The sequence below is a fragment of the Suillus subalutaceus genome, assembly GCF_016647625.1.
Source record: "Suillus subalutaceus strain FC151 chromosome Unknown DFJ58scaffold_219, whole genome shotgun sequence".
NCBI classification, from domain to species: domain Eukaryota; kingdom Fungi; phylum Basidiomycota; class Agaricomycetes; order Boletales; family Suillaceae; genus Suillus; species Suillus subalutaceus.
The window spans coordinates 23,194-47,666 of record NW_024540468.1 but is presented as its reverse complement, the minus strand read 5'-3'; the positions used below and the strand labels follow the sequence as shown (position 1 = coordinate 47,666).

The following is a 24,473-nucleotide window of genomic DNA, read 5'->3' as shown; positions in this document are numbered from 1 at the left end:
AGGCTCAGTGCTAGGTACTGAACTTAGTGTCTAGGTCACGTTGAGACAAGTGAAAGACGCCCCCATGCATTGGCTTGGAACGAAAATCGTTGTGTGTTATTCTTCAGGGATTTGAGGGTCGTAGGCAGTGGTCTGGATTCATTCCCCAGGTGAGCATCGTGACAGCTCTACCAACTCTTAGCAAATAAGCCGCAAGATACATGACGCAACGCCTCTTGCGATTAGGCCATTAATGTGGAGGCACACTATGACCAGTCTAGTTGAGCAGACTGAATTTACCCGGCCCGCCTTCGACTGGGTGTCCTAAACTTAACGAGACAACAGTTCCCGGTCAGTGGCACATGGTCACACATCATACTAACCGGGGACAGTAGTGAATTCATTGCATGTTTTGAGAACATCATAATCAGCAGGTCGCGTCGTCACTTTGCGTCATTCGCTCCCCATAGCTCGCCAGGACCTGTCATATCCTCATCTCGAGAGTCTAGTTGTGGTGTCTTCTGACCAACCTCCTATCACAACGGCCTATTATTATTGTCGAGCACCCCGCAATGGCTGCCTTATCTATTGCAGCGATTAATGAGCCATCTAGCTTCAAGATTGCATGCTCATGCAATGTCAAATGTCAATGACAGCCATCAGAGTCCCCCCTTCAGCGCTCGTGATGCAACATATAAAGGGAGCATCCCAATTCTTTGCATATCGTCCATACTTCATCGACACAATCAGTTGCAATGGCACCTTCAGTTTCTGATACTGTACCCCCCATCACAGACACCATTGCCGATCTCAAGTTAACAGCCACAAAGGAGGATGTACGTTGTCCATGTGTTGTAACCCACGATCAAGTCCCGATAATGCATGTTTACAGAAGGGCCCTTCATACCCATTCTACTACCCCTATTATGACCCAAACGAGAAATTCCCTCCAACGCAAGTCTACGGTCTGTGAATTTCATCTGTCGAAGTGAGGCCTGGAACTGACATCAAAGATAGAGCACACGGACCCCGGTGCCAAGGCGGACCGTGCAAAGCCACACCTGTTGACGCCCGAGACAAATGTCACCCATATAAGCCCCTTCCTCGGGACCGAGATCTCCGGTGTGCAGATTTCCCAACTGAGCGAGGAAGGTCTCAATGAGCTCGCTCTGTACGCCGCGGAGAGGAAGGTCCTTATCTTCCGCAACCAAGACTTCAAGGATATAGGACCTGATAGGCAGATTGAGATCGCCAAGTGCGGTACCCTGCGTTTGTAACGAGCATGTGGACTCATGATATTGGTTTGCCAGGCACTTTGGACGGATTCAGAGACACCCGACTTCGGGGAATGTCAAGGGATACCCAGAGTTCCACGTCGGTGAGGCCCTTTATCACCACGGCTCTCTCCTATTCTCACCTTGACCGTAGTTTATCGGGGTTCTGAACATGACAGGCTGAAGGAAGTCCTACCTGACGAACGCATCAACCGCACTCAATGGCATTCCGACGTCGTCAGTACAACCTCCTCCTGCCGTAGTTTGCCTCTTATCTGACACCCCATATAGTCCTACGAGAAACAGCCCGCCGGAACCACGTTCTTCTTCATTCTAGATCAGGTATATCCCCTATCGTTGCTATCTGTGCCAAAACTAATTTCAGCACAGCCAGAAGTCGGCGGCGACACGCTATTTGTGTCTCAGGTAGAGGCATACAACCGTCTTTCCCCCGAGTTTAAGAAACGCCTCGAAGGCTTGCGCGCCGTGCACAGCGCTTTCGAGCAAGCAGAGTCTTCCCGCAGGCGTGGTGGGGTTGTGCGTCCGAGAGCCTATACTGACTGAGGTAGATGACATCTAACCTTCCAACATCACACGCTGATCTTGTTGTCGTGAAGCATCCCCTCGTTCGCCGGCACCCCGTGACCGGGGAGAAAGCACTCTACGTGAACCAGGGCTTCACGCGCCGCATCGTCGGCTTCAAGACGGAGGAATCTGAGTACCTCCTGAAATTCTTGTTCGACCACATTGCAAAGGGCGCAGACTTCCAGATTCGTGCGAGGTATGCGCCCGGCAGTGTTGTTGTCTGGGTGAGTGACTTGCGCTTCTTTCTCGTGATCAGTTGCTGAACCTATCTCGTCTGCAGGACAACCGAGTCACTGCCCACTCCGCGACTGGAGACTTCAATCCTGGTGACAGGAGGCATGCAGTTCGCCTCACTCCCCAGGCGGAGGTTCCGACCGAGTAGACAAATAATGTATTTATGAGCACAATGAATCTGTGAATTGTGAATATATTTTATGAAGAATATACAAACCGTCCTAAGTAGTACATCGCAAACAAAGAGGAAGCCCCTACGACATCCATTGGTTACGTTCCATTATGCTAGGTGCAAACTGAAGCAAACCCGCGCAAAACCTATATACACCACCCTCGTTAAGTAGGGTCAGTAGAAGAGATTGGAGCAACGACAGAAGAAGACTAATTCTGCGTCAGAAAAAAATGAGAGTTGCACAGCAAGGTGTGTTTACATGTAGAAACAGGCAGGAGATTGTATTAATTCATGTCAACAAATGCAACGACAGAAAATTTTGGAAGGTGGTGTCTCAAAGCATAGAGATGGGATGTTCGCCTACTGCTGCTTGCACTCTTCGGGGTTGACGGCACCGGCAGTCGAGCCGCCACGGCCCTTGGGAGGGCCACGACGTCTTGGCAACTCAACCTCAGAGTCAGAATCCTGGATAAGGATGAGCCACAGTGGGTGACGTCCAAGTAGATGGGAGGATCATACCTCGTCATCGAACTGGCCGTCCTCGTCTTGATCGTCCAACTCATCAAAGTCGTCTTCGTCTTCGTCCATAACGTCGTACTCAAGGGCTTTGCCAGTGAAATAATCAATGGCACGCGGGATGATCTGGAGCATTCATCATCAGTCAACAATATTCCGATGATTACGGAGATATCTACCTTCTCCTTGAGGTCCTCGCCAATCTGGTAGTCCATCTCCAGTTTCTCCTCGAGTTCCTCCAGGTCCTCTTCATCCATCTCTTCATCCGTCTCATCAGGTGGGGGCACAGGTGGCGAGAAAAAGTTGAAAAATGAGTCGGTTGGGCGTGCTTTACGAACCAGTCGCGTGCGATTTGTGTCTAGAGAAAACGATGAGATATGTTCGATCAGAATGCAAATGATCGTACTCTTGTTTCGTTGTTTTTTGATCTCGAACTCCTTCGTTAAGTCTTTTTCCTCTTTCCACTTAATCTCCGTGCCGATCGCGCGATCGTACACGAAGTCACCAGTATAGCCCACCTCCTCCTGATAGAGATAAGTCTTATCAAGAACGTCATTCTCGAAGTAATCGTTTGGGCTGAAGATAAAGCTGATCTTGAATCCCGGTTTTGGTGAGTCACTGGGAAGGTATGATAACCGAATGTCAATGAGGTTCTTGAGTGCGGCAGCGTCTCGTTCTGTGATGATCTCTGAGAGTCCAACATGATTGCGGAGTGCCGTAAGCCAAAACTCTGGGATAGCCGCTGGTGCAGCATCATCACTGGGAAGTGGCGTGTATAATGGATCATCCTTCAAAGAAGCTTGACTGCCAGCTTCGATCTCCTCCACAGTAGCTTGAGCAGAACCCGAGATGATCGCGTTTCTCCGCTCATACAGAGGGTTTTGGAGTTCGAGGTACTGATAGAAAGAAAGAAACCAAAAATCAGACAACAACACAAGTTAAGAAAAATGATACCGGACCTTCTTCTCAAGTTCCAGACATTCGCGCTTGTACTGATTCTGCAGCTCATTTTGCTTGACCTGAACCCCTTTCAAGGCTTCTACACTCTTCCTCACATCGATGGGTAGACTCTCAATGTACCCAGAGCTCTTTCCGACGAGATCTGCAAGGCGACCTTGAACAAGACCCAACATCGCGGCCTGAGCACTAGTTATCTGAGCAGAATCATCTTCATCTTCGGCTGGTTCATTATCTTCCGAGATGTCCGGGACTGTTGGACGCGAAAGACCAGCAGCGATGGGAGCGTGCGTCAAGGGAGTGTTCTGTGGAGTCGGTGCTGTAATATCACCATGAGCAATGGGCACGTTAGAGGACATGATGGGCAGATAGAAAAGAGATGACCCGTAAATTTGTTGTCGAAAATCAGAAACAAGCGCGCAAATGTAAAGCAAGCGGAGTTTCGGTCCATGCCGGTCGCGTCTGCAATATGGCAAGCAGCCCTGCAAGCTCCGTCAGGTTACTGCCAACTCAAGGCATGGCATTGACGGCGTTGGCTGGTGAAGTGACATGTCAGGGGCCTTTGAATTCTCGGGTATGATCTGCGCTGTGTATAAGGAGACGCTACTCACTTCATATGTCACCGATATAGACCAGGTCACCAATCTATGCCTCGTTTCTTGCTTGATCCAGCCATCATGGCTGGTTTATGAGGGCAGCTTGCCATGGATGGCAATCATGGTCACTGCAATTAGGTCACAAGGTGCCACCGCGCGAATGTCGTGAGGATGTATAGCCTGCACCGTTTGGGTACCCTCCACCCTCCGTGTTCACATAATTCGGCTACCAAGACACACCATGGTGCCACCAGGGTCAACTTCTGACAGAGTCGGGACCATGGCAGATTTGAGTCATCTGTATTTATGGCCTGAGAGACTTGGAAGTCGACAGTGTTGGATTGTGTTTTTCGTGACCGATGCTTCCTGAGCCGCCACAGCTAACCAAGAAGCGATGAAGTGTCAGTTCCTCGACCACCTGCGATGAGGACTCATGACTCGATCTATCTGAGAGTTGGCTTGTTGCGTACGTATGACAATTTATTATTCTTGCCAAATGCCTACATCACACTGACACTGGTGTTTAGTAATCCTTATCCGCTAAAGAATGCCATTACGACCTTGTTTCCATGCTTTTAATGAACACCCAATTGATCAGTCGGTCATGAGTACTATATTCAGGACATTGTCTACCTCAAGGCGTCGCATGATCTTTGGATATCCTCTCCAGCCTTCACGTCATGGCGCAACTTCCCGATGTGGTACCTCGCATATATATGGGTAATGTCCTCCCCTTCGCTGCAGCTGCTCGGATTTTTGGGTACCGTTGCCTGGAGTGCCATCCCTCTTCCCCAATCTAAACAATTCCTTTGCGCCTCGTCCAAAATAGAGTATGATCGGGTTAACCAAGAACCTATTGGCTATGGCTCCTCCCACCGCCAACGTCCTGGCCAGTCGTATTACGTTACCCCTTCTATCTTTATCCTTTCCGAATTCCATCCGAACAAATCAGTTTAACAGCTTCATCTTGAGGTTTGCTAGTGCATTCATTCATAGCATCTCTTCCTCCGTCGGCCTGCCATAAAGCTCCAGTTGACTCATTCCCGCCCATACGATCGCCCATACTAGTCATATTTGTCAAGTGGTGTATGGATTTTCTCAAAGACGTCGCAGCCAAGAATTGAAGATGAGATATTTTGGCAGCTGTTCAAAGGTTGACCTTGCAGTTAGGTCGCGCAAGCGAAACGGGACCATCCGATCGTTGTTCTCGTCAAAGGAACCCATGTCGGATAACGAAGACGAGCGTGTTTCAACTTTTGCACTAGCGTCCATGTAAGCGCACTCTATCCTTGGATGCTGGCCGGGACCAATGTGACCAGGGACGTGTCCGCCTTTCTCGGAGCTTCGGTCTTTGGCCAAGGTGATGTTCTTGACCAAGGGCTTAAACCCCGTTTTGACACTCTGAATAACCGAACAGGATCAAGGTCTACAGGTTTGCATGGTGAGGCCCGTCAAGACACTCCTGCGATACTAATGACATTTTCCTCTTACTCATAGCTTTTGGTCAATCCGCCACCAGGGTCTCATGTGCAAGCAGATTCAAAAGTTCCGTATTCATCTGGCGTACAATAAGTCAAGACGAACAATGCCAACAACTTTCTGGTCTTTCTCGTGGTATGCGTCCCGAGGTCTCTTAACGAAATATAATTCTAGATGGAAAGGGGTGCACCAATGGCGAGGTCAGAAATGTTTGTTCAGGTCAATAGGTACACCATGGCTTAGGTTACTCGTTATGAGGTAACTACTCGCGTAGGTGTTCCAGCCCGACATATTTAGTTCTTAGCGTTGAACCTGACGTCATCGCAAACAGAATGCTAGGTTATCAAGATAGACCCGCAGCGTTCCTTTGCAATCTGATTCTATCCGAGTATCGGCAAATCGCTTCTGCAAACCGCATCTGTCGGAACCGTACTCTCGGTAACTCACGCACCGTTCTGTTATCCCCTTGACCTGAGTGATATAGATATTTCACTGGGCTCAGAAACCGGATGTCCTGTCCCACGCTCAAGACTGCGGTCCCAGATTCTGTGAGTTTTCTTACTCTTTGGATAGTACCCGTACATTTTGTTTAAAATTATAGCGATGAAATTCTAGGATCCTGCCTCAACCCCACTCAATTGGTGCGTGCAAAGTCACCTCCCACTCCACACAGTATATTTCGGTGACATTTGCGGGGATGTGCCAGGTCATGTGACTGACGAACAATGACCCGCTCCGATCGTGCCGGATTCATTCTGTTTGCGGAGAAGAAACATACCATCACTCCACGGTATCGCCTCCGCAGCCGAGTTCGTCACATCGCATGGTACCTCGTGGCTTCCACCCCTGTCCTATTTGCCGAAGCCAAAGTGAAACGAAGAGTCCTCATGGTGATTGAAATCAACAATTGGGCCCGGCTTAGCTTCGACATACGTACTACTTATGATGGCTTGGAAAAATAACGATGGAAATGGTAGTTTTTGTTCGCATCGCCCATATTTGCAAGTGACATAAGTATTACTGGTGACGTCTACATAGCCTTCTCCTACCCGTCGACAAGACTATTAGAATGAAATTCCTGATAGATTAAGTATATATCGAGGCGGGGAACTCCCTAACCCCATCACCTCTTCGGTCGCAGGCCACGCCCTCAAAATAGCACTGTCAGGGAGTAAAGTGATCTGTCTTCCCTGAACTCCTCGTATCCCCCACACTGATTGAAAATGCTTCCCACCAAGTACTGCTCTCCATTGCTCAAACCGGGGTGACCCTGGAACCTGAGAGTGGAGTGCGGCATTTATAATTATGATCACAAAGCGTCCGAGAAACATGTATGAGAGAGGAGCTTCCCAAGTTAGATATGAGCGTTGGTCCTTAATTTTATAATACCAAGACTTATCCAGAGTTGGGAAAAGTTATCCGATAATTGGAAGTTCGTGGTATAGCAAACTTCCATTGCTCGCTCTTCTTTTTGATATCAGATCACAATCTCAAGTCAAGATGTTCAATCGTCGCATTATCAACATTACGAATCAGTTGAATATAGTAACAAAAGGTTGAAATGTGAATGTGCGAGACACATGGGAATCCAAAGTCAAAGGAGTGATCTACAGGTTGAGGACCGTGGGGAATAGTATTGCGAAATGCGTCGTCAGATTGGAGGATGGTATCGCAGGGTATCAAAGGACAAAACGTAGATGGGGTGGAATGATTGAATGCTAACCATTTTTGAGGGAAAGACGTGAAAATGGGTAGTCCTAGACTGGCGTCCACGGTGCAAGATGTTAACTAAATATCTATCCCACGCGGACTTGATCAACCCGGCGTTCAGTCCACGCGCTCTTGCTTGATAGTTCCCATAGGGAGGGTAAACCAACTCTCTCCCTTGACTAGCAACTCCGAAAGAGCACAGTAGTATGCAATCATGGCGGTAAGGATGCCGAATGCACCGCCAGCCTTTGAGACGTTCAGCTTGTTTGTCCAGATGCCGACCGCAAGAAGCACAAAGGTGATGCACAGGAAGAAGAGGAGCGCGATGAAACTGATGTTACGGCGCAGCGCTCCAAGCCTATTGAGGACGCATTAGAAGTTACATAAAATCCAAAAGAGAGGACGACGCACATGAGCAAGAACGTGAAAACAAACCAAGTAATCAGGTAAATGCCGAGCGCCTGATTCAGTTCATCCGTATTAGTACCATACGCAGCGACAATTCCGGAGTCGGGTATGAAGATAGTGGCGTATGACATCCAGAACGCGCCATAGGAAGTGAAAGCTGATCAACAAAACAGTCAGCATCACATTTAGCATTTGATAGAATCAGTGAAATTAAGGATATGGGTCAATTCAGCATCAGCTACCGTCGTTACAGAATGTTCTGCCTGACACCGAACACAAGGAGCGAGTTAACCCCAAATAGGTAAGCTCCGATCCAGGTCACGTGACTACGGCGATCGCGTCGTGTCAAAAAATAATACACGTCCACGAATACACAACGGCCATGGCGGGTAAAGACATCAATTACAATCAAGGCACTAACCTGTTGCACCAAATACGTTGCCGCGGGGAAACTCCCACATACCAGCAAGAAGCTGGGCAAGACCACCACAGAAGCAGGCCATGCCGACGACTACATTAGGGACAACAACTCCACGAGCGTTCACGTTGTAGAGCGACAGAATGAAGGTCGTGGACGCGAACGAGAACAAACCACTGATATATAATGAGCTCAGAGCGCTGGCGGGCGCGACAAACACGGTGAACTTACAGTGCACCCGGATTAGCGATGCGCGTTGGTGGAGGGCCATAGGCCTTCGCATAGTTCTGGTGGGTGGAGTTAGCCTTTTCGACGTCAGACATGTTGAGGGAAGAATGAGCGGGTGAAGAAAATGGACAGAAGAGAGAAGTTGACCAACGCGGACAAGGTTAAAAACCAATCGAACCCGCTATTTATCCAGCGGGAGAACAGAGACCGAAAAATGTATGACTAAACATGCCGCATTGTATTGAATTAAGATCATGACCTAATTAATCAAATGACCGTAGATGCGCCAAAATAAAATATTCATATCTATATTCAGCTCTTGAGCCGCTTCTAGCTAACGAACTCCATGTACATCGCGCCACACTCTGTCACTTGATCTTTGTGTCCGTCAACAAAGGTCGCTATTGACGCTGTTTAACAAAAGGCCGCCGCGATTGAAACTCATTCCCGCAACACGGTTCAAAGAGCCTTTACCGCTGCCTGGAAATATATGGGCGGTCTTGGCTCATCACATTGCTTACCCCGGATTCACAAGCTTGGGAAGCGCCGGAAAGAAGCACCCCAAATAAAAACCGTCAAAAGCGATGCAACATCTCTGAGCTTGATCCTCTCTATCGGATCTCATGTGATGCACCCTACTTGGGCTAAAGCAAACAACTCAACAATATTTGCGTACGGGCAGGCCGCCTGCTCAAGTCACGATATACTGTCTAGGCTCAGGTCAGCTAGCGGTAACCTAACAGTGTGCCGTTGAAGCGAGTTTCACAGGACTTGGCATTCATATGTACTCTTATGTACGATCTTTCGACCCATCAAGACTAGTAGGCCACGGTGCGCTATTACAATTTCGGAACTCGGTGAGTAATACAAGAACTTTTTTTCAGTTATGTCTGAGGAAATCAGCGAAACGCTAGACGTTGAATCTTTCTCAAAGGTACATTTTTGGCCACCAAAGCACAGCAACTGCAGCGCGTCGTCATGAGGAATAGACGTGCATGCCGTGTCTCGTAAATCTCGTAAATACAGTCATGAGTGACGTCACGCGTCTTTTGTCCGTCACCGTCCCTTCTAATATAATACGTAGGCCGGGCGGCATCGGAGACAACATTTCGGAGCCTCTGAAAGAACAGAGAATCTAAAGGTCTGGAACGCTCTAGGCTACGTTTAGAGCAAGGTCTTTAATTGTTACTTTGCAGGACTCAAAATGTTGAAACCCCCAGCATCATCGACTCAATCACCATCACTTCACACCAGGTGTACCAGTATGTATGACCGTGGATGACTTTCCGTAGGGTTTAAAAACGTCTTCAAGATTTAAACATACTTCCAAACCTTCTCGTGCCGACAACCCAATGTTATTTCACACAATCGAAGGATGTTTTCACATTCCGCTGTCGAAGATCACTCCTTCCAAACTCTCGTCTGAACGATGGGTTCTGCTTGGTTCTAGCTCCTCTTCTTGCTTCAAAATGGCCTTGAAACGTAGATTTCGTAATCCGCGACATCCTCTGACATGGTCCGAACCAATGGAATGCACCGGGGACACGTCACCTCGAATAGAGTTTATGCACCACTGTGTTGCAAGCCCAGCCTCGTGAAAACACTCTACGTCAAAGCCTATTGTGGTGATGAATGCCCTGTCATGTCGTGTGAGTACTGAGTGCCTATGGAAGCAGTCACTTCGCACGACTCCGAGATATGCTATAGTGTGCGATGTGGACTTGTCTATGTTCGGTGCATCTTTGTCGGGCTTCGTCAGCGCCTGCAATTATAAAGGCTCCTCACACAGCACCTCGCAGGAGTAATTTTTCATCATGATATGCTTCATCCTCCAAGATATCGTGCCGGATTTGCAGTTCATCCATGCGTATAGCGCTCGCCTCGTGTTTCAAACGAGTCATGATTGAACTTCTCTTCCAATTTTCAGACTTAGCCGAAACTCCCCCGATAACGTTTGGAAAGAACTTTAAGTTACGACTTCAAACCCTACGGAAAGTCAACGAGTCTTAACCTTAAATTGGTCAAGGCCTATCGGCGGAATCTCCTCACGTTATAGGAACGTCTGCCCGAACTTGGCGTTTGTTCGTGGCTGAGTTCGCAATCATGAGTTTAGTAATCCTTACGACCCCTTGTTACTTGCCACCAAATAGAAACCTTTCATCGCGCAAGCGTGTTTCTGCTCGTGCTTGCCTTTCTTAGTGTGACCTAGCTCCCAGTGGACCGTTTAAGATCGGCAGAAGGTAAAGCGGCCCAACTTGTTCGACAGCTGTCACCGGTTCGCCTTCTGACAGCTCTGTAGCCGTCCAATTTTTTTAAAAAGGTGAACCATCCGATGAAGCTAATATCATCATCCTCGACCGTGGTGCCGATTGCTTTCACTACAGGTGCAAATATACAACATATGCATTTATTGGGGTTGTACATACAGTTTCAGGTGCTCCAAATATATCCTACATCGTATATACAGTATATAATTGTTCTTTGTCTCTTGTTCTATCCGACCTGCCAGGACAAAGGGCATTCATTTATCGGTCGTCATGATCTAAACCCGCGCATAACGTGATTCATACATCCCTGCTCCAGGGGCGTCATCCAAAGAGAATATGAAGTGTGAAGGAAGTGATGGCTGTCATCGATACGAACATGATGATGTACTGGGGTATCAGAAATGCTGACAAATGCTCAGCATTACCTGTCCCAGAGTACACCTGAGTCAGAAACACCTAAACGCTGCTTAATATTACAGTCAAGACGAAGAATAAACAAATACCATTGTGGTCGCGGTGGGCAAGCCCGACAAGAGGCTAGTGCTCAAGGTCAGGTTTCATTCAGGCTCAAATGTTCAAAGGGACGTACATGCAGACGAATCTGAGGACATTGTTGGAGGGATCTATTAGTCCGATATGTGTGAACTGCTGGCAAATAAGGATGCCCAGAACGGGCATCACAACGAGTCTGCCAACAGCCAAACTCCCGATGGCACCGAGAGGGAGAGAGCTCAATTGGTTTAGCGGGATGCTTAGTCTGGCAAGAGCAGACCCAAGGGTAATCAAACCCATCGGTACTGACGCACCACTAATGAAGGTGGCCGTCTTCATGATAAGTGCGAGTGGAGGTTGGCCATCGGGCGCTGAAGGTATATGCGTGCCAGGAACGCCTGGAACAAAAAGTGCCTTCAATGAAGGAATAATGGCAATGATGAATGAGACGATGATCGACAAAGACGGGGGAGTCAGGAGGGATCGCAGGAATCCAAAGGCCAGGCTGATAAACTTGTGAAACCAATGAGCATGCGCCACCGTGACGTGCCCAGTGATGGAGTCAGGAGGACCGGTGGTTGTGGAGACTTTCTCGGCTCCGTCAGTCAAAAGGGGACCGGGCTGTACGGATGTAAGTGAGGGAGAAGTAGGATCCAGAAACTTGGGGGGCAGCATATGTTCGTTCGTCAATGTCAAGACTCCGATTTCTTCCTGCTCTGACGGTCTATAACACGTAGTGACAGAGTCCTCATGTGTAAATGTCACACGAGGAGTTTCTTTTTCGCCGCTATTTTGACCGACTTCGGTATGGATTTCCTTGACTGGTGGATGGTTAAAGAGAAAGATCTGCCTGAGGTGCAGGAATACAGCAGCTAGTCTCGACAGAATCTTCGAGTGTTTGGTGCTCAGCCTCTCCTTGACTTCATCATTTTCCAAGTCAGGACCTTCGAAATCCATCATGACACACCGGTGTCCGCCAAGAGGAAACAGTGTGACCTACGAATGTTGCAGTAAACGGAGGTAGATACATGACCAATATACTTACGGACCATACCAGCAGAAAAACAGCGATGTAGCTCACTGCCAGGTTCTCGTCATCAGTTCCATTGAAAGGAGCTGACGCCATTACGCTCAGGGCCACAGAGATAGCTAATGCAAACCAGTGTCAGACAGAATTACGTAAGGCAAAGGGTTTCGGTGAGCTTACGGACGTCACCGATATTTGCCCACCCTCCAGCCACAAGAATTCCATGGCGGAATCTGTGAGGAACCCAAAAGAGTTGCTTGATGATCCACGACAGTGTTATGCCGATTAGCATATAGATCAGTGCGACGAGAACAAGGGGGCCTGGAAACAACCTTAGTCAAAATAGACGCAAAAGGCACAAAGTCGCACCGAGTTCAGTAATGTTTGATGAGTTGAACGACGGTACAATTGTCGAGAACATCAGGTTTGGCGTCGTAACATTCTGTCGATCGATCAGTCGTGCATCCTCAAATCAAAAATTTCCTTACTATGATGACTAGCCCTATCCCGCGTGCCGCCACGGCGGGTAATAAGCCTGCCTTCGTGACTCCAAATCCACATCCTACGCACAAGAACCTGAAGAAATGACAACGCGCGTGAAAAAAAGCGCAAGGGCAACCTAGAAAAGGATGCTTGCAGGCGTATGAGGGGTTGGACAGAAATCCAAAGCAGAGTGCCAATGACGATGCTGCTCATGATCCTTTGTGACCGTTGACGAGTCGCGATTCGTGATATAATTTTGATGAGTCAAAGAAGGAGCTTGCTCAGAGACAGTCCGTCTTCAATTTGAAGGGGAGTGAAAAGGAGGTCTGATCAATATTGCTCTGGACCACGGAAAACCCGACACTTAAATGCAAGTACGGCAAGCGCTTCCATGTCTTTGCTGGCACTGTGGCAGTTACAGACGTAAGGGTCGGTAAGATATGGCTCGACCTTGGGTTTACACCCTGAGAAGCGGACAACCGGTCCGTCATATGTCGGTGTCATGTCGGTGAGGGAAGTTGTAAAAAGATAGTAGCTTGTCCGTACAAATGCTTCAATTTGAATCAGTGACCAGTTGGCACTAATGAAAACCCTGAGCAAGGGCCACCATATCTTGGCAAAGTGCTGCCGCAATTCAGTCCTTAACCAAATTTCGAAACCGAACTTTATGCGAACTGAAGTGCCGTTCGATTAGGGGTTCAACATGGGATGCAGGATCAAACCATACCCAGGTTCGTCGCTCGGGTTGTATCTGATGACTGTCCAAACCAGTCCGAACCAATCCCACATTGGAAGCTCATTGGTCGTCACTTCTGTTCTGTGAGCACTGAGAATCAGTGATCGACCTCGATACAAGATCGCCTCTTGAAGTCGAATGCTCGGCGTCGACATGCTGGTAAGACCGCTGCCGCAATCGGTGGCATCTAATGTTTATTAGTTGCGGAATACAAATGCGAAACCTTTCGTTCTGGTTTTCTGCAGTTCGTCGGCGGAGGATAAAAGGGAGGCATACAATATGAGTTCATAGTGCGTATCGTCAAGGCCACATCTCCGCGATGGCGCAGGCTGAGCTCACCGCTCCTGGTCCGAACCTGAACCTGGCCATTGTGAACCCGTTTGAAGTAGTCCGGCCCAGAGTTTACCGAACTTGACCAGGACTCCGACCCTGAGCAAGGACGTGGCACCGTTTGGAGATAATCTTGCTTGACAGGGGATCCTGAGCAATTAGCAAATTGCCCTAATCATTCATGCATCACCGCCTCATCGCAGCTCCTGTCAAGATCACCAACTATATCGCCGATGTATAAGCTAGTGTCTGATATGATGTATTTCCAGGAGTTAGGACGGGTTGTACGACGGTCAGTGCATAAACTGCAAAGATCTAGAACCAATTAAATAAGTATTTGGTGATAGTATAAGTAAACTGACTGTTGACAGTCTTTACCGCGGCAATTGTCAGGTGGTCTACAGCGCTCGTCAGTACATCCCTGAGGCAGAGGAGTAAGTACTTAGTACTTTAGTACTAGCGTTGAGCCCGTGACAGCTTTCAAATTTTAAACTGCATCTGAAATATTTGTACGTACAGGCGCTGAGGTGCCTGGCCCAGCCCGCCGGAACGTCCCGGCATACGTCCAACTGAGCGGACGCGCTGTTCTCTCTGCCACGGCCCACGTACTTCCTCATTCATATCTATAGCAGTCTTTCTTTATTCCCACCCACCACTCTTGTTTAATCTCACACCGCAGTTCACTACCCATGGTAGTTCCTTTGTTACTCGAGCATTCTTATAGTATGCGCACCATGACTGCGTTAACGCATATATTTTGAAGCTTCTCGAAGAGTCATTCGACACGGTCGAATTCGTAAGCGGGTGTCCCAACCTCCCGATCGGCTCCACCTACTTGCATACCACCCCGAGCCAACGCTCGGTCCAGCCCAACCTATTAGATCATGTCAGCGACTCTCGAGTCTCGAGCCAGACGAAATTGGATAGTCTAACGCGGTACAATTTACAGCCTTGCACAAGTCCATGGCAAGTCCCCTTTGAGAGAAGATATTCGCTTGCCCCATCAACCCTACTGTCTCGTGAAGAAGACCAATAGACGGAAGATCGCATTCCTACTTTATCATGGACAACATCTTCAAGTACCGAAATGAGCCTGACTGGGTACTTCATGGACATGGATTCACGAGTTCTTGAGCCTTCGTTAATGATATTATCATCTACATCTCCGATATGATGACCTTGGAGTGGCGACCATGTCTCGCATGGTTCTCGCGTGCCAGGGCGCAAACTTTAAGCCCACTGCTCCGCTGCGCCTGCTGGAGGCCGATTACTATATTTTACTTTTGGAACAGCTCTGCTCTTACGACATATTGCTGAGTTCCCCGTCTCAACAATATAATGTGCTCCACCTTACTTTCCGGGTATCGTAAATGTGCAAATCGAACTGCGTCATCATGAGGTACGGATATTTACCACAAGCCTGTCAACGTCATCCGTACACCCACAAAATATGAATTCCAGTGTGTCCTGAGATTCTAGCACACTCCGGAACCTGGATTCATGATTGCTTCTCTTTTATGGGCTTTTTCCGCTAGCCGATCACAGTCTGTCTGCCTTCTCTTCATGTCCTTTCCCGCCCAACACCTCCCGGGCAACTTCTTCATATATGTTGTTGGGACCCATGCGAGTTCCCAGTACGTTGTATTGGATTCTTCAAACTTCTCCAGGTGATTAACCTTGATTGTTTCCTGGGTAGTCTAATATTTTAAGCCTCAAGCACCAGCGCTATGAAGTTTTTCTAACAATTCAACCACAGGGGTGACAGGATCGTGCGCCTTCAATACTCAATGTAACCCGCCGGGCCTCGCATCCGTCGCCATGTTAAAATATGAATGTTCGCGCTGTTCGTTGCTTGCCAGTTTCAACTTCTGCTTCATCTTATATCAAGTTACATGTGGCTTTTAACAATAGCCAACGTCTCACTATGCACAACTGAGCTGTAGATGATTTATTGCAATCATAACTCTTTCAATACAAGTTGAGTTTTCACTTCCACTTTCAGCACCCGTATGCGAGTTCCGATTCCCGCTACATGCAACTAACACCTCGCACTCGAACTATCTTTCGTTTCAATACAGCTCTTTGACATCTGTAACGTACCATGCAGACTCGAATGCTATTTTTGCAGGACGAGATAGACGACAATATACTACGTATTGACGTATAAAAGAAATGTTCTATAGTAAGTAGTCTAGATGCAAACTCGCATATACAAGACGAGCCGCGCAGCGGTGATCACTCGTACATACATTAATCTAATCGTTCGGGCTCTTCGGAAGTATCAAATCTATCATCTAAGAGGTTAGGTGTTTCCTGTGCAGCACTCGCATGGACCGGGCACCCAGAAGTGGCCAGCTAGCCAAAGAGAAGGTCGAGTGTAAAGGCCATCAATACGGTCATCACCCCGGACATAAGAATCAACTGGGGAAACAGGAATGCAGCAAGATGATCTGTTGTATTTGCGCCAGAGCATGCTTGCGTCAGGATCACCTGCAAATAATTCCTCAGCACACAAAAGAGGCAGTTTGCAGGGGTAATATCTCACTTGGGTCGATGCTATGGGTAAACATGATACGAAGCTGTGATATGACAGGACAGCCTAGTCAGCCGAAAGCAGATGCAGCGCATAGCAATTCAGACGAACATGCATACAAATCTGAGCACTTTATCTTCAGCGTCAATGAATCCTATCCGAGTAAATTCTTCGCAGATGAGAATTCCGAGGAGTGGCATGATGAGCTGTTTGCTGACAGCAAGAGCTACGATGGCTCCAAGGGGTAGTGAAGTCCAGCGTCCGCGAGGGACACTCATTCTCGCGAGTGCAGATCCGAGAACAACCAGTCCAATGGGAGAATTGGCTGCTCCCAAGAAAGTCGCTGTATCCATTACGAATGCTAGTGGGGGTTGTCCATCAGGAGCTGGTGGAATGTTCGTCCCTGGTACATTAGGGATAAACAATGCCTTCACAGCCGATATTCTAGAGACAATGAGCGAGACCACCACAGACAACAAGACAGGGGATGAAAGACTGCCAAGGAAGTTCACGTATCGCATGGCAGGGTGGGGTTGGTTTGGAGAGGAGTTCTCTGTAGATGCTAGTACGATGTGTGGTTCTACATCTATAGACAATTGCGTTTCATCGCATTGGCCCGACAGTATGTTATGTTGGACAATTGTTGACGACGCTAATGGGGAAACTGCCTGCGAATGTTCCAACGATGACAGTTGCAGGGAGAGATCTTTGCTAGACATTTGGTCATCGTAGGCATCCCTCTCTAGGTCATATTTTCCCCCAGCTGTGGAAGAGGAAACAATTTTCGCCCGGCGTAAAAAAACCATGAGTAGCTTCCAACGTTTGGGCTGGCATGGTCCATGTACTTCCCCGCCATCTGTATCGGGCCCAATAAAATCACGCTCAATTAAGTTGCGTCCGCACGTAAACATAGTCAGCTTATGGCGCAATTCAGCGTTATACAACAAAGGCCGTGCAAAACTCACGTAGAAGATGACACAAAAGGCGCTGACGTATGTTACCCGCGAGGTCTTGGTCGTGGACTCCGTCGAAAGGGAGAGAGACCATTATGTCCGTCATGACCGAAATTGCTATGAGGTGCCACAGTCAGCGAATGACACGATGTAAGAAACATGTGACCTACTTATGTCACAACTGCTCGCCCAACCCCCGGCAACAAAGATACCGTACCGAAACCGATATGGAACCCAGAAAAATCGCTTGATAAATAGGGATAATGCGAAGCCTATTGCCATGTAGATGGTTGCAATCACTATCAGCGGTCCTAAAGAGATTGTGTGCATGTACGTTAATTGCGTGATAGCAATACATTTCAGGAAGACAACGAACCAAAAGCTGCATCATTCTCTGCATTTAATGCAGATGAAGCCCTCGAGAATATTAAGCTAGGTAAAGTAATGTTCTGGGTCCTGTTTATCAGTTCCATTCTTCCAGGAAATGGGATATACTAACCAAAACTACTTGCACAGCGCCACGAGTCGCAATCGCAGGAAAAAAAACCAGCCCATGTAATGCCGTACCCACAAGCGACACATATGAAACTAGGTAAACGTTTAGAACGACATGAAAAGGAAGGAAACGAAACTCACAGTCGGAGAAGAGGTCTCGCAGCTACCCATAACAAAGTTCCGAAAGGAATTTCCGCCATTGGAATAGGGAGTCAGATTGTCATCCTTAGACTGAAAATCTCATGTATAAATATTGAAACATTGACGTGTGTGTAGCATTGAAATGATTCGCTCAGGGTTGTATCGCTGGCGAAAGGAAGTCCAACCTTCGGATGAACAATGGATTGGCTCAGTGGCACGCGTGAATCGAAAATGCGATATCCGGAGATGACATCGGAGTATGAGAGGGTTTAGGGGTTGTGAATATTTGAGAGTTACGTCAGTGACTGGCTACAACGCGAAGCCGAAGCCAGAGCGTCCAGTTGAACGTCGCGAGGCAGACCACGTCCTTGGCGCCTACTGCAGGCACCCGTCTCCTAGTATAAGGATCTGTTGACTAGGGCTTGAGGGACGCTAGAAGGGCGAGTGACAGTGGTTTCGAAATTGCAAAAGTCCTTATCAGGGGGCTACCCCTACACCTACCGCACCGTTCATCTCGTTCTGTTTAGGAGGATGCAACCTAGTGGGAGTAAAGGGTCCCTGCACTACTGCAACCAAGTTTATACCTGGTCAGCTCCATTCGGTACTCGTGACCCACCAGCAGGGTGGATTACTGGTTGGTGGTTGATGTTGGGGGGGAGGAAGCTTCAACTCCCAAATCCGGTCAGCCTATAGCATGAGCTGGACCCTAAATTTACTCGGGGCCCGTCGGCCATTTCCGAACCGCACTGAAAATTTTGTCCGTGCAGAGACGAAACTAGACTCTGGTGTCACTGCGATCATCTATGTGCTGTTTACCTGCTCGACACATAATAAGACTGACCATTAAAAGATGCCCAAGTAGTGCCATGTGTGTGGCAATCCGCAGTTGATAGTATTCATTCATTCTCTATGAAGTGCACTCTAGGGCGTGACTCCCTTGGCCTCGTTCTTTGGCCAGCCCGTTTAGACGGCTCCCGGCCACTGTATGCCTTGTAAGTGTGATTTGAAACGGGTCGCAAACGAAACTTGTTTGGGATTGGCGGCCCAGCCAGATAGAGAGGCCACTCGGACCTGAGCTCCGGTATGAGAATTTTCGATTAATCGCTCAGTGCGTTCGACGTCAAACGGACGCCTTTTCACCAGGAAGTACACTGCCGAAGATGATGACCGAATGCAGTATTCTTCCGCTGCCGATCGGTTTCATGTCCAAGTGGGTAAGGGTTGCTCCGAGTTGGACTCAGACAGACTCACTACCGTCGTTGTCTTGGGGCTTCGAATTTGTCTAGACGGTCTTACTAAGTGGTTGGATTTCCACATTGCAAAGACTGGGGTCCAGACACTGAGGAAAGCACAGTTAGCGCACGGCGCGCAGGCGGCTGACTGCCAAGCACACAATAACAGGGAGTGGTCGAGGCTCAGGTCACAGGTGGAGCTCGCACATCATGGGAGTCACGCAAATTGCTTCTTCGGAACCAACCATGTGGTAGAGCCAGCTCGAAAGCATAGTGGTTGGCACTGGCCAAAGAACCCAATTATGTTTGGACATAACACAGATTTAGGATGGACGCAGCAGAGGAAGAGCCGGCCAGAATGACGTTATGTAAATGCACGTTTAACCGCCGGCATCGGGTGCAATTGCGTCCACCATTATCATTGTGGTTACTTTAATGTTCACATTTGATGCCAACTGCCTGCGCGCGTCTTTACGAGCCTAGCCAATACTGCTTCTGCCTAAGATGGACTATCGGTCCCATCATGATCATTGACGATGAAGGCAAATCTGCGCATTCCCTTCACCTCTTTGCCAACGATATACGTGACTTCTCCTATTTTTACTATCTATAACTCCTTCCTGACGGCGCTCGCCCCTAAAGATTCCAACGGTCATCATAGTAGATGGAGTTTCGCGCAGTACCTTTTCAGTCGAGCCGGAACATGTATTTGATATTACTGCAAATTGCGGCATGGGTGACTCGTAGTTCACGGCTTCCGTGGATCGCATTGGAGAAGACTGCTCCGGAAATCTACAGAATCTCGGGATTTACGACACACTTCGACGACACCATTGACTTCCTCATGTTCTCGAAGACGCTGAAACTTGTGTTCGTCGTGTATTCCTTTCCCCTCTCAATCTCTATGTCGATGAATTCAACGACAAAGTTCTGGACAAGTTGCCGAGCAATTTTCGTAAGTATCGCAAACGGACACCGATGGCACATTCTGCTCACGAGACAACATAGAATTTTATTTTAGTTCAGACAGCCTGAAAGAAGCGGATCACACTCCATTGAACGCACCAGAACACACGTCTGACTACCTTGCGATGTTGACCCATCATCCTGCATTGCTTCCTCATCGCCTGGATCTCAAATAGAACTGCATTTGCGTCATTCAACGAAACCTCTCGGTAGAAAAAGGATTAGTGAGAAACTTTCAAACGCGCGTGGTTGCTCTGCATCGTTGGTTCGCCGAAGTCCAACTCATCAATACATTCGAACGCCACTGTATCCCCCGCATCAACTTTGCGTTCCACCCAAACCGTTCGTCGTGGACAGTAAATCGAAGACAGTTACCTTTGCAACCCGCATATGCAGCGATGTTTGATGGTTGTCAAGGTTTAACGCTAACACGAACTGTGCTCGACCTTCGAATGGATCTCTCTGCTCACGGTCAATTGTACACGGCGTTGTCCAGGGGTGAGAACGCGAAGAGACACGATGTGTCTATTTGCAGAGGCGAAGGAGGGACAAGGCTGTACTAATATTGTATTTCCTAAGTTGCTACTGTAAATACAGTATATATCGTCGAAGAGCCGACCAAAGGGGTGTCCTTATTTTATGTAAAACACGCGAACATTTTCAATGCAACAAGGCAACATTTTGAAGGAATCCGGTGCACAATGCCCATTGCCCATGCTAAGTTCAAAACATATTACATTCATATTACCTTGCTTGCAAGGTTTTTCTGGGGGTAGAAGTGATTTTTTTCGACTCTCGACAAACGAAGGCCCACTGTATTGAACATGGTAGTTGGACTCGGACTGCGGAGCGGAGAGCTCGAGATGCCTTGCTAGGAGTGCAGTCTACTGGGTGTTACCTGATTCAACTGAGAATGTTCTCGCAGTCTGATGAACACTGAATTCCAGCTCGTCTTTCATCTCCAGAACCCAGATTCATACACGGATCTGCTTATGGTCAGTAGATACATCGTGGCAGGCATCTCGGGCTTATTACTGTTGGACGATCCCGTTGACCTGCGGCATGTCCTCTTCTGCAGTCCATATTCTAATGTTTATTCCCTCGCACTACTAACAGACATCGTCTGCGTTCGACGTGATTATTGCAATCTCGCGAATCAAAGCATTTGATGGTGCGTGTACCGGTGGATGTTCCCGAAACAACGTGTACCACAAGTGTTGGGGCACCTGCGGGTATGTCCGTAATGAGATTATATGTTTTATGAAACCGCCCTGTAGGTGAGTCGAAGAGACATGGGCCACGCTGTCTGACCTAGTAAGTCACTTGGAGTGGCGAAATGTCGGACAGTCTCCACGTGCCGAGTTCTCGTGCTAATGAGAGTCATACTGCAACAAGTGACAATGCGATGTGGCGCAGTCACAGAATCAGGCAGACATTGCTGTAGCCACAACAAGGGTCTTAGCTACTGGGGACAAAGGAATGACGACCCCATCAAAATGCTGACAAGCAGGCGCTTATGACATAGGAAAAGCTCGCTTTTAATACAACATCGGTCAACGAGGAACGCAATCATTACATCTTATCGGAAGGATGAGCAAATCAACCAGCGACCTCCATCACAGAAAGAGAACTCACAAGCCACATCCAAAATGCCTCTACGATATTCCTTGGGCGCACGTCTGCATACCTATGATAAGCATCTCAGCCTGGCTCATATTCACAAGCAAATAAAAGAATCCTACGTCATTGCCTCGATTTCCGCAATGCCAGAATGGAAGTCCATCTCGTCTGGTTTGACTAGAGGGGCTCGCTTCCAGATTTTGGCGATGGTATATAAAACAGGGAAAAGCATCACGGGCAGATAATTGGTCATGAACGTTGCTGTTGACCAGTTATCTCTCAGGAAGACTTCCCATGCACTGAACTGGATGTCATAAGCCCAAGAATCGCTTCATTATATCGCACATGCGGAAGCTAGACTCACCAACAGCGTCACAAGCGATGCACAGACGGCCCACCAGGCGGCGAAGGGCTGAAGCCGAGAGGAGTACGGGAGCTCGATGATCTTGTGTCCCTGTGTGAGGAAGCCTTTGCGGAAGCGCAGATATATGACACCGATGCCGAACCAGGTTGTGAGGCCCGCAGTGGCACACATGCTAGAGAACCACGTGAAGACCATTCCGGAGCTCGTGCTGACAGCCATGTAGGCGAGGAGGGAGAAAGAAGCACACGTGGCTACTGCGACATAGGGAAGTCCGGACCGCGAGGTACGTAGGAATACTTTTGGGGCATTACCAGAGGCGGCGAGGCCATCTACAAGCAGATTGAATCGGATGGAGTCCCGTAGACCTAGATAGAAGCTTACATAGGCCTCTGGAAGCAATGTAAAGGTCACTGGAAGCCGCGGACCAGGCTGATGTCAGTAAGGCGGCGTTAATCACCTACAGGGGCATGAGAAGTGCATTATTGTATAACACCACACTTACCGCGGGCAATCCTTTGATGCCAGCTTGGTTAATTGCAATTACAAACGGAGACGCAGAGGCATTATCAGAATTTACGTTCAGTAAGGGGTTGTTCGAAGGTACCAGTAGACCGATAACGAAGACGCCGCCAATATAAAATAGCAGGAGCCGTATGTAAACACGACGAATGGCTTTGGGGAGATTCCTACGCGGGTTCTTGGCTTCTGCAGCCGCCATCTGGCGTGTTTCAACTTCAAAAGGTCCAAGGAAGGTCGTTACGACTCACAGCCACAACTTCTGACCCAGCATATGCGAATGCAGCTTGTGTTACTACACGAGACCAGCCTAGAAAACGGCCTGTCATGCCACTTATGCCATAAAATTGGACAAACGGGCCAGGGTCCTTCCAGTAGCGAAATCCAATACGATCATGGTTCGGGCCACCACCAAGGTCAAGGACAATCCCCAAGATGATGAGACCGACAATCGTGACAACCTTGATGGAGCTGGTTTGCCCCTAGCGTCAGACAAAGAAAAGAACTTCGGGGGAAGATAGCCCTACGCGAACATGAATTCGGTTTCACCATACACACCTGCAGCAAAAATTGAGCCAGAAGAGAAAGTAAATCGCGTGAACATTTACCAACGCCACTCATGTTAATCCCGATGGCAACAACGAGACACATTGTTATCCATACCGCGTTGTTTACACCAGGATGCCAGAAATTGATGATGGTAGCGGCCGCGGACAACTCGGCTTGGACATAATGAACGACGTTCATTGCGAGACGATTCGGCGACTGTACCTGGTAATGTCACCTGATGGGATAGTAACGTTCAGAAACTTGAAACATCAAGCAGGGGGTCACATTACCGTCCAATTGTACCATAGATTCCATCCCAACGCAAATGAGAATGCCGGATCAACGAAGCGCTCGGCGAGTTTGATATGGCCGCCGGCAACTGGGAGGTAGGAGATCATCTCTCCGATTGTGACCTAGTAACAAAGCAATGAAGAATAAAGTCAGGAAATGTACACTTGACTGACCATCACACAGTAACATATAGACCCAATGAATATGTAGCCTAATAAAAGGCCCAGAGGACCGCCATTCATGAGTGCTGATGCAGTCCCGAGGAACAGTCCTGTGCCAATCACGCCGCCAATGCTGAAAAAAAAGTAATGTGACTCGGTCTTTTCGATCAGAAATGTTAACAGATAAGTACCTTATCATTGCAACATGTCGATTTTTAAGCTCTCGGTGAAGTCTGAAGTCTGGTGGTGGTGTATAGCTGTCATTAATGCTACTTGCGCGCTCCGCCGAACCAATATCACCCTCAGAGGCTTTCTCCTTGTCTGGAGAAGAGAAACTACTCATGATTATGGCGTGAACGGATGAACGGAAGGTGACTGGGAAGGGACCCACTTTAAAATTATGCTTTATATAGGCCCCTGGTATCTCAGTCGGGGAGATATTGACTGTTGGACAGCGATAGCGGTGACAAAGATTGCGAAAATAATCATGGGAATAATAGCTTAAGCATGTGCATGATCATGCGGCTGATTGGAGTCACGATGTCAAGGATTGACAGTGTCGAAGAAGGTATCCTTAAGTCTTATCAGCGCTTTGTAGCTGTGGAAAAGACGAGCGTGAGTGCTAGCCTGTGTAGCGCTTACTAGTTAGCATGGTCAGTGCTGAGCGCTGAAATCGTACGTGGCAGGCCAGCAACACAGCTGCAAGCGGAAGCATGCCGGTGACACGTGACTCGATGCTTCTGAAATTGCATGGGGAGGAA

At 48.3% G+C, this 24,473-nt stretch overlaps 6 protein-coding genes across 6 annotated transcripts; 1 reads left to right on the top strand and 5 right to left on the bottom strand.

Annotated features, from left to right (window-relative positions):
- Window positions 1-734: 734 nt before the first annotated feature.
- DFJ58DRAFT_867651 (uncharacterized protein) lies at window positions 735-2,498 on the top strand (the record flags this gene model as incomplete). Its single annotated transcript, XM_041394216.1, has 9 exons — window positions 735-815; window positions 872-944; window positions 997-1,234; window positions 1,290-1,357; window positions 1,408-1,490; window positions 1,545-1,595; window positions 1,644-1,790; window positions 1,871-2,062; window positions 2,119-2,498. The coding sequence occupies 9 exons, from the start codon at window positions 735-737 to the stop codon at window positions 2,218-2,220; spliced, it is 1,035 nt and encodes a 344-aa protein (XP_041236493.1). The 3' UTR covers window positions 2,221-2,498.
- DFJ58DRAFT_202007 (NAP-domain-containing protein) lies at window positions 2,499-4,533 on the bottom strand. Its single transcript, XM_041379208.1, has 4 exons — window positions 3,720-4,533; window positions 3,167-3,656; window positions 2,940-3,118; window positions 2,499-2,886 (listed from the first exon to the last, which is right to left on the bottom strand). Exons 1-4 carry the CDS (start codon window positions 4,074-4,076, stop codon window positions 2,758-2,760), a joined length of 1,155 nt encoding a protein of 384 aa, XP_041236492.1. The 5' UTR covers window positions 4,077-4,533; the 3' UTR covers window positions 2,499-2,757.
- A 2,754-nt stretch (window positions 4,534-7,287) lies between these two features.
- On the bottom strand, window positions 7,288-8,758 carry DFJ58DRAFT_820821 (Gpr1 family protein). Its single transcript, XM_041391979.1, has 4 exons — window positions 8,560-8,758; window positions 8,332-8,504; window positions 7,914-8,067; window positions 7,288-7,860 (listed from the first exon to the last, which is right to left on the bottom strand). Exons 1-4 carry the CDS (start codon window positions 8,649-8,651, stop codon window positions 7,620-7,622), a joined length of 660 nt encoding a protein of 219 aa, XP_041236491.1. The 5' UTR covers window positions 8,652-8,758; the 3' UTR covers window positions 7,288-7,619.
- A 2,215-nt stretch (window positions 8,759-10,973) lies between these two features.
- DFJ58DRAFT_710585 (auxin efflux carrier) lies at window positions 10,974-13,038 on the bottom strand (the record flags this gene model as incomplete). Its single annotated transcript, XM_041383818.1, has 8 exons — window positions 10,974-11,279; window positions 11,327-11,360; window positions 11,413-12,311; window positions 12,361-12,464; window positions 12,523-12,663; window positions 12,712-12,784; window positions 12,831-12,918; window positions 12,962-13,038. The coding sequence occupies 8 exons, from the start codon at window positions 13,036-13,038 to the stop codon at window positions 11,145-11,147; spliced, it is 1,551 nt and encodes a 516-aa protein (XP_041236490.1). The 3' UTR covers window positions 10,974-11,144.
- Window positions 13,039-16,193: 3,155 nt separating this feature from the next.
- Window positions 16,194-18,072, bottom strand: DFJ58DRAFT_847406 (uncharacterized protein; the record flags this gene model as incomplete). Its single annotated transcript, XM_041393449.1, has 7 exons — window positions 16,194-16,381; window positions 16,437-16,470; window positions 16,544-17,280; window positions 17,390-17,494; window positions 17,548-17,688; window positions 17,754-17,833; window positions 18,014-18,072. The coding sequence occupies 7 exons, from the start codon at window positions 18,070-18,072 to the stop codon at window positions 16,194-16,196; spliced, it is 1,344 nt and encodes a 447-aa protein (XP_041236489.1).
- Window positions 18,073-21,394: 3,322 nt separating this feature from the next.
- On the bottom strand, window positions 21,395-24,376 carry DFJ58DRAFT_710581 (amino acid permease/ SLC12A domain-containing protein). The gene is made up of 16 exons (XM_041383817.1): window positions 24,340-24,376; window positions 24,104-24,285; window positions 23,904-24,047; window positions 23,725-23,845; window positions 23,551-23,673; window positions 23,483-23,495; window positions 23,320-23,433; window positions 23,239-23,269; window positions 22,963-23,182; window positions 22,698-22,913; window positions 22,577-22,652; window positions 22,196-22,524; window positions 21,954-22,135; window positions 21,847-21,898; window positions 21,639-21,789; window positions 21,395-21,614 (listed from the first exon to the last, which is right to left on the bottom strand). Exons 3-15 carry the CDS (start codon window positions 23,909-23,911, stop codon window positions 21,784-21,786), a joined length of 1,491 nt encoding a protein of 496 aa, XP_041236488.1. The 5' UTR covers window positions 23,912-24,047; window positions 24,104-24,285; window positions 24,340-24,376; the 3' UTR covers window positions 21,395-21,614; window positions 21,639-21,783.
- Window positions 24,377-24,473: the final 97 nt, after the last annotated feature.

Coding starts and splice junctions, on each gene's coding strand:
- DFJ58DRAFT_202007 (XM_041379208.1), bottom strand. CDS start 4,076: ATGTCCTCTAACGTGCCCATTGCTCATGGTGATATTACAGCACCGACT. Junction 3,657..3,719: donor GTCTGGAACTTGAGAAGAAG/GTCCGGTATCAT, acceptor TCTTTCTATCAG/TACCTCGAACTCCAAAACCC. Junction 2,887..2,939: donor GCGAGGACCTCAAGGAGAAG/GTAGATATCTCC, acceptor TGAATGCTCCAG/ATCATCCCGCGTGCCATTGA.
- DFJ58DRAFT_710581 (XM_041383817.1), bottom strand. Junction 23,183..23,238: donor GAAACCGAATTCATGTTCGC/GTAGGGCTATCT, acceptor GGGGCAAACCAG/CTCCATCAAGGTTGTCACGA. Junction 22,525..22,576: donor CATTGCTTCCAGAGGCCTAT/GTAAGCTTCTAT, acceptor ATCTGCTTGTAG/ATGGCCTCGCCGCCTCTGGT.
- DFJ58DRAFT_820821 (XM_041391979.1), bottom strand. CDS start 8,651: ATGTCTGACGTCGAAAAGGCTAACTCCACCCACCAGAACTATGCGAAG. Junction 8,068..8,331: donor CAACGTATTTGGTGCAACAG/GTTAGTGCCTTG, acceptor TTTGTTGATCAG/CTTTCACTTCCTATGGCGCG. Junction 7,861..7,913: donor GTTTTCACGTTCTTGCTCAT/GTGCGTCGTCCT, acceptor CGTCCTCAATAG/GCTTGGAGCGCTGCGCCGTA.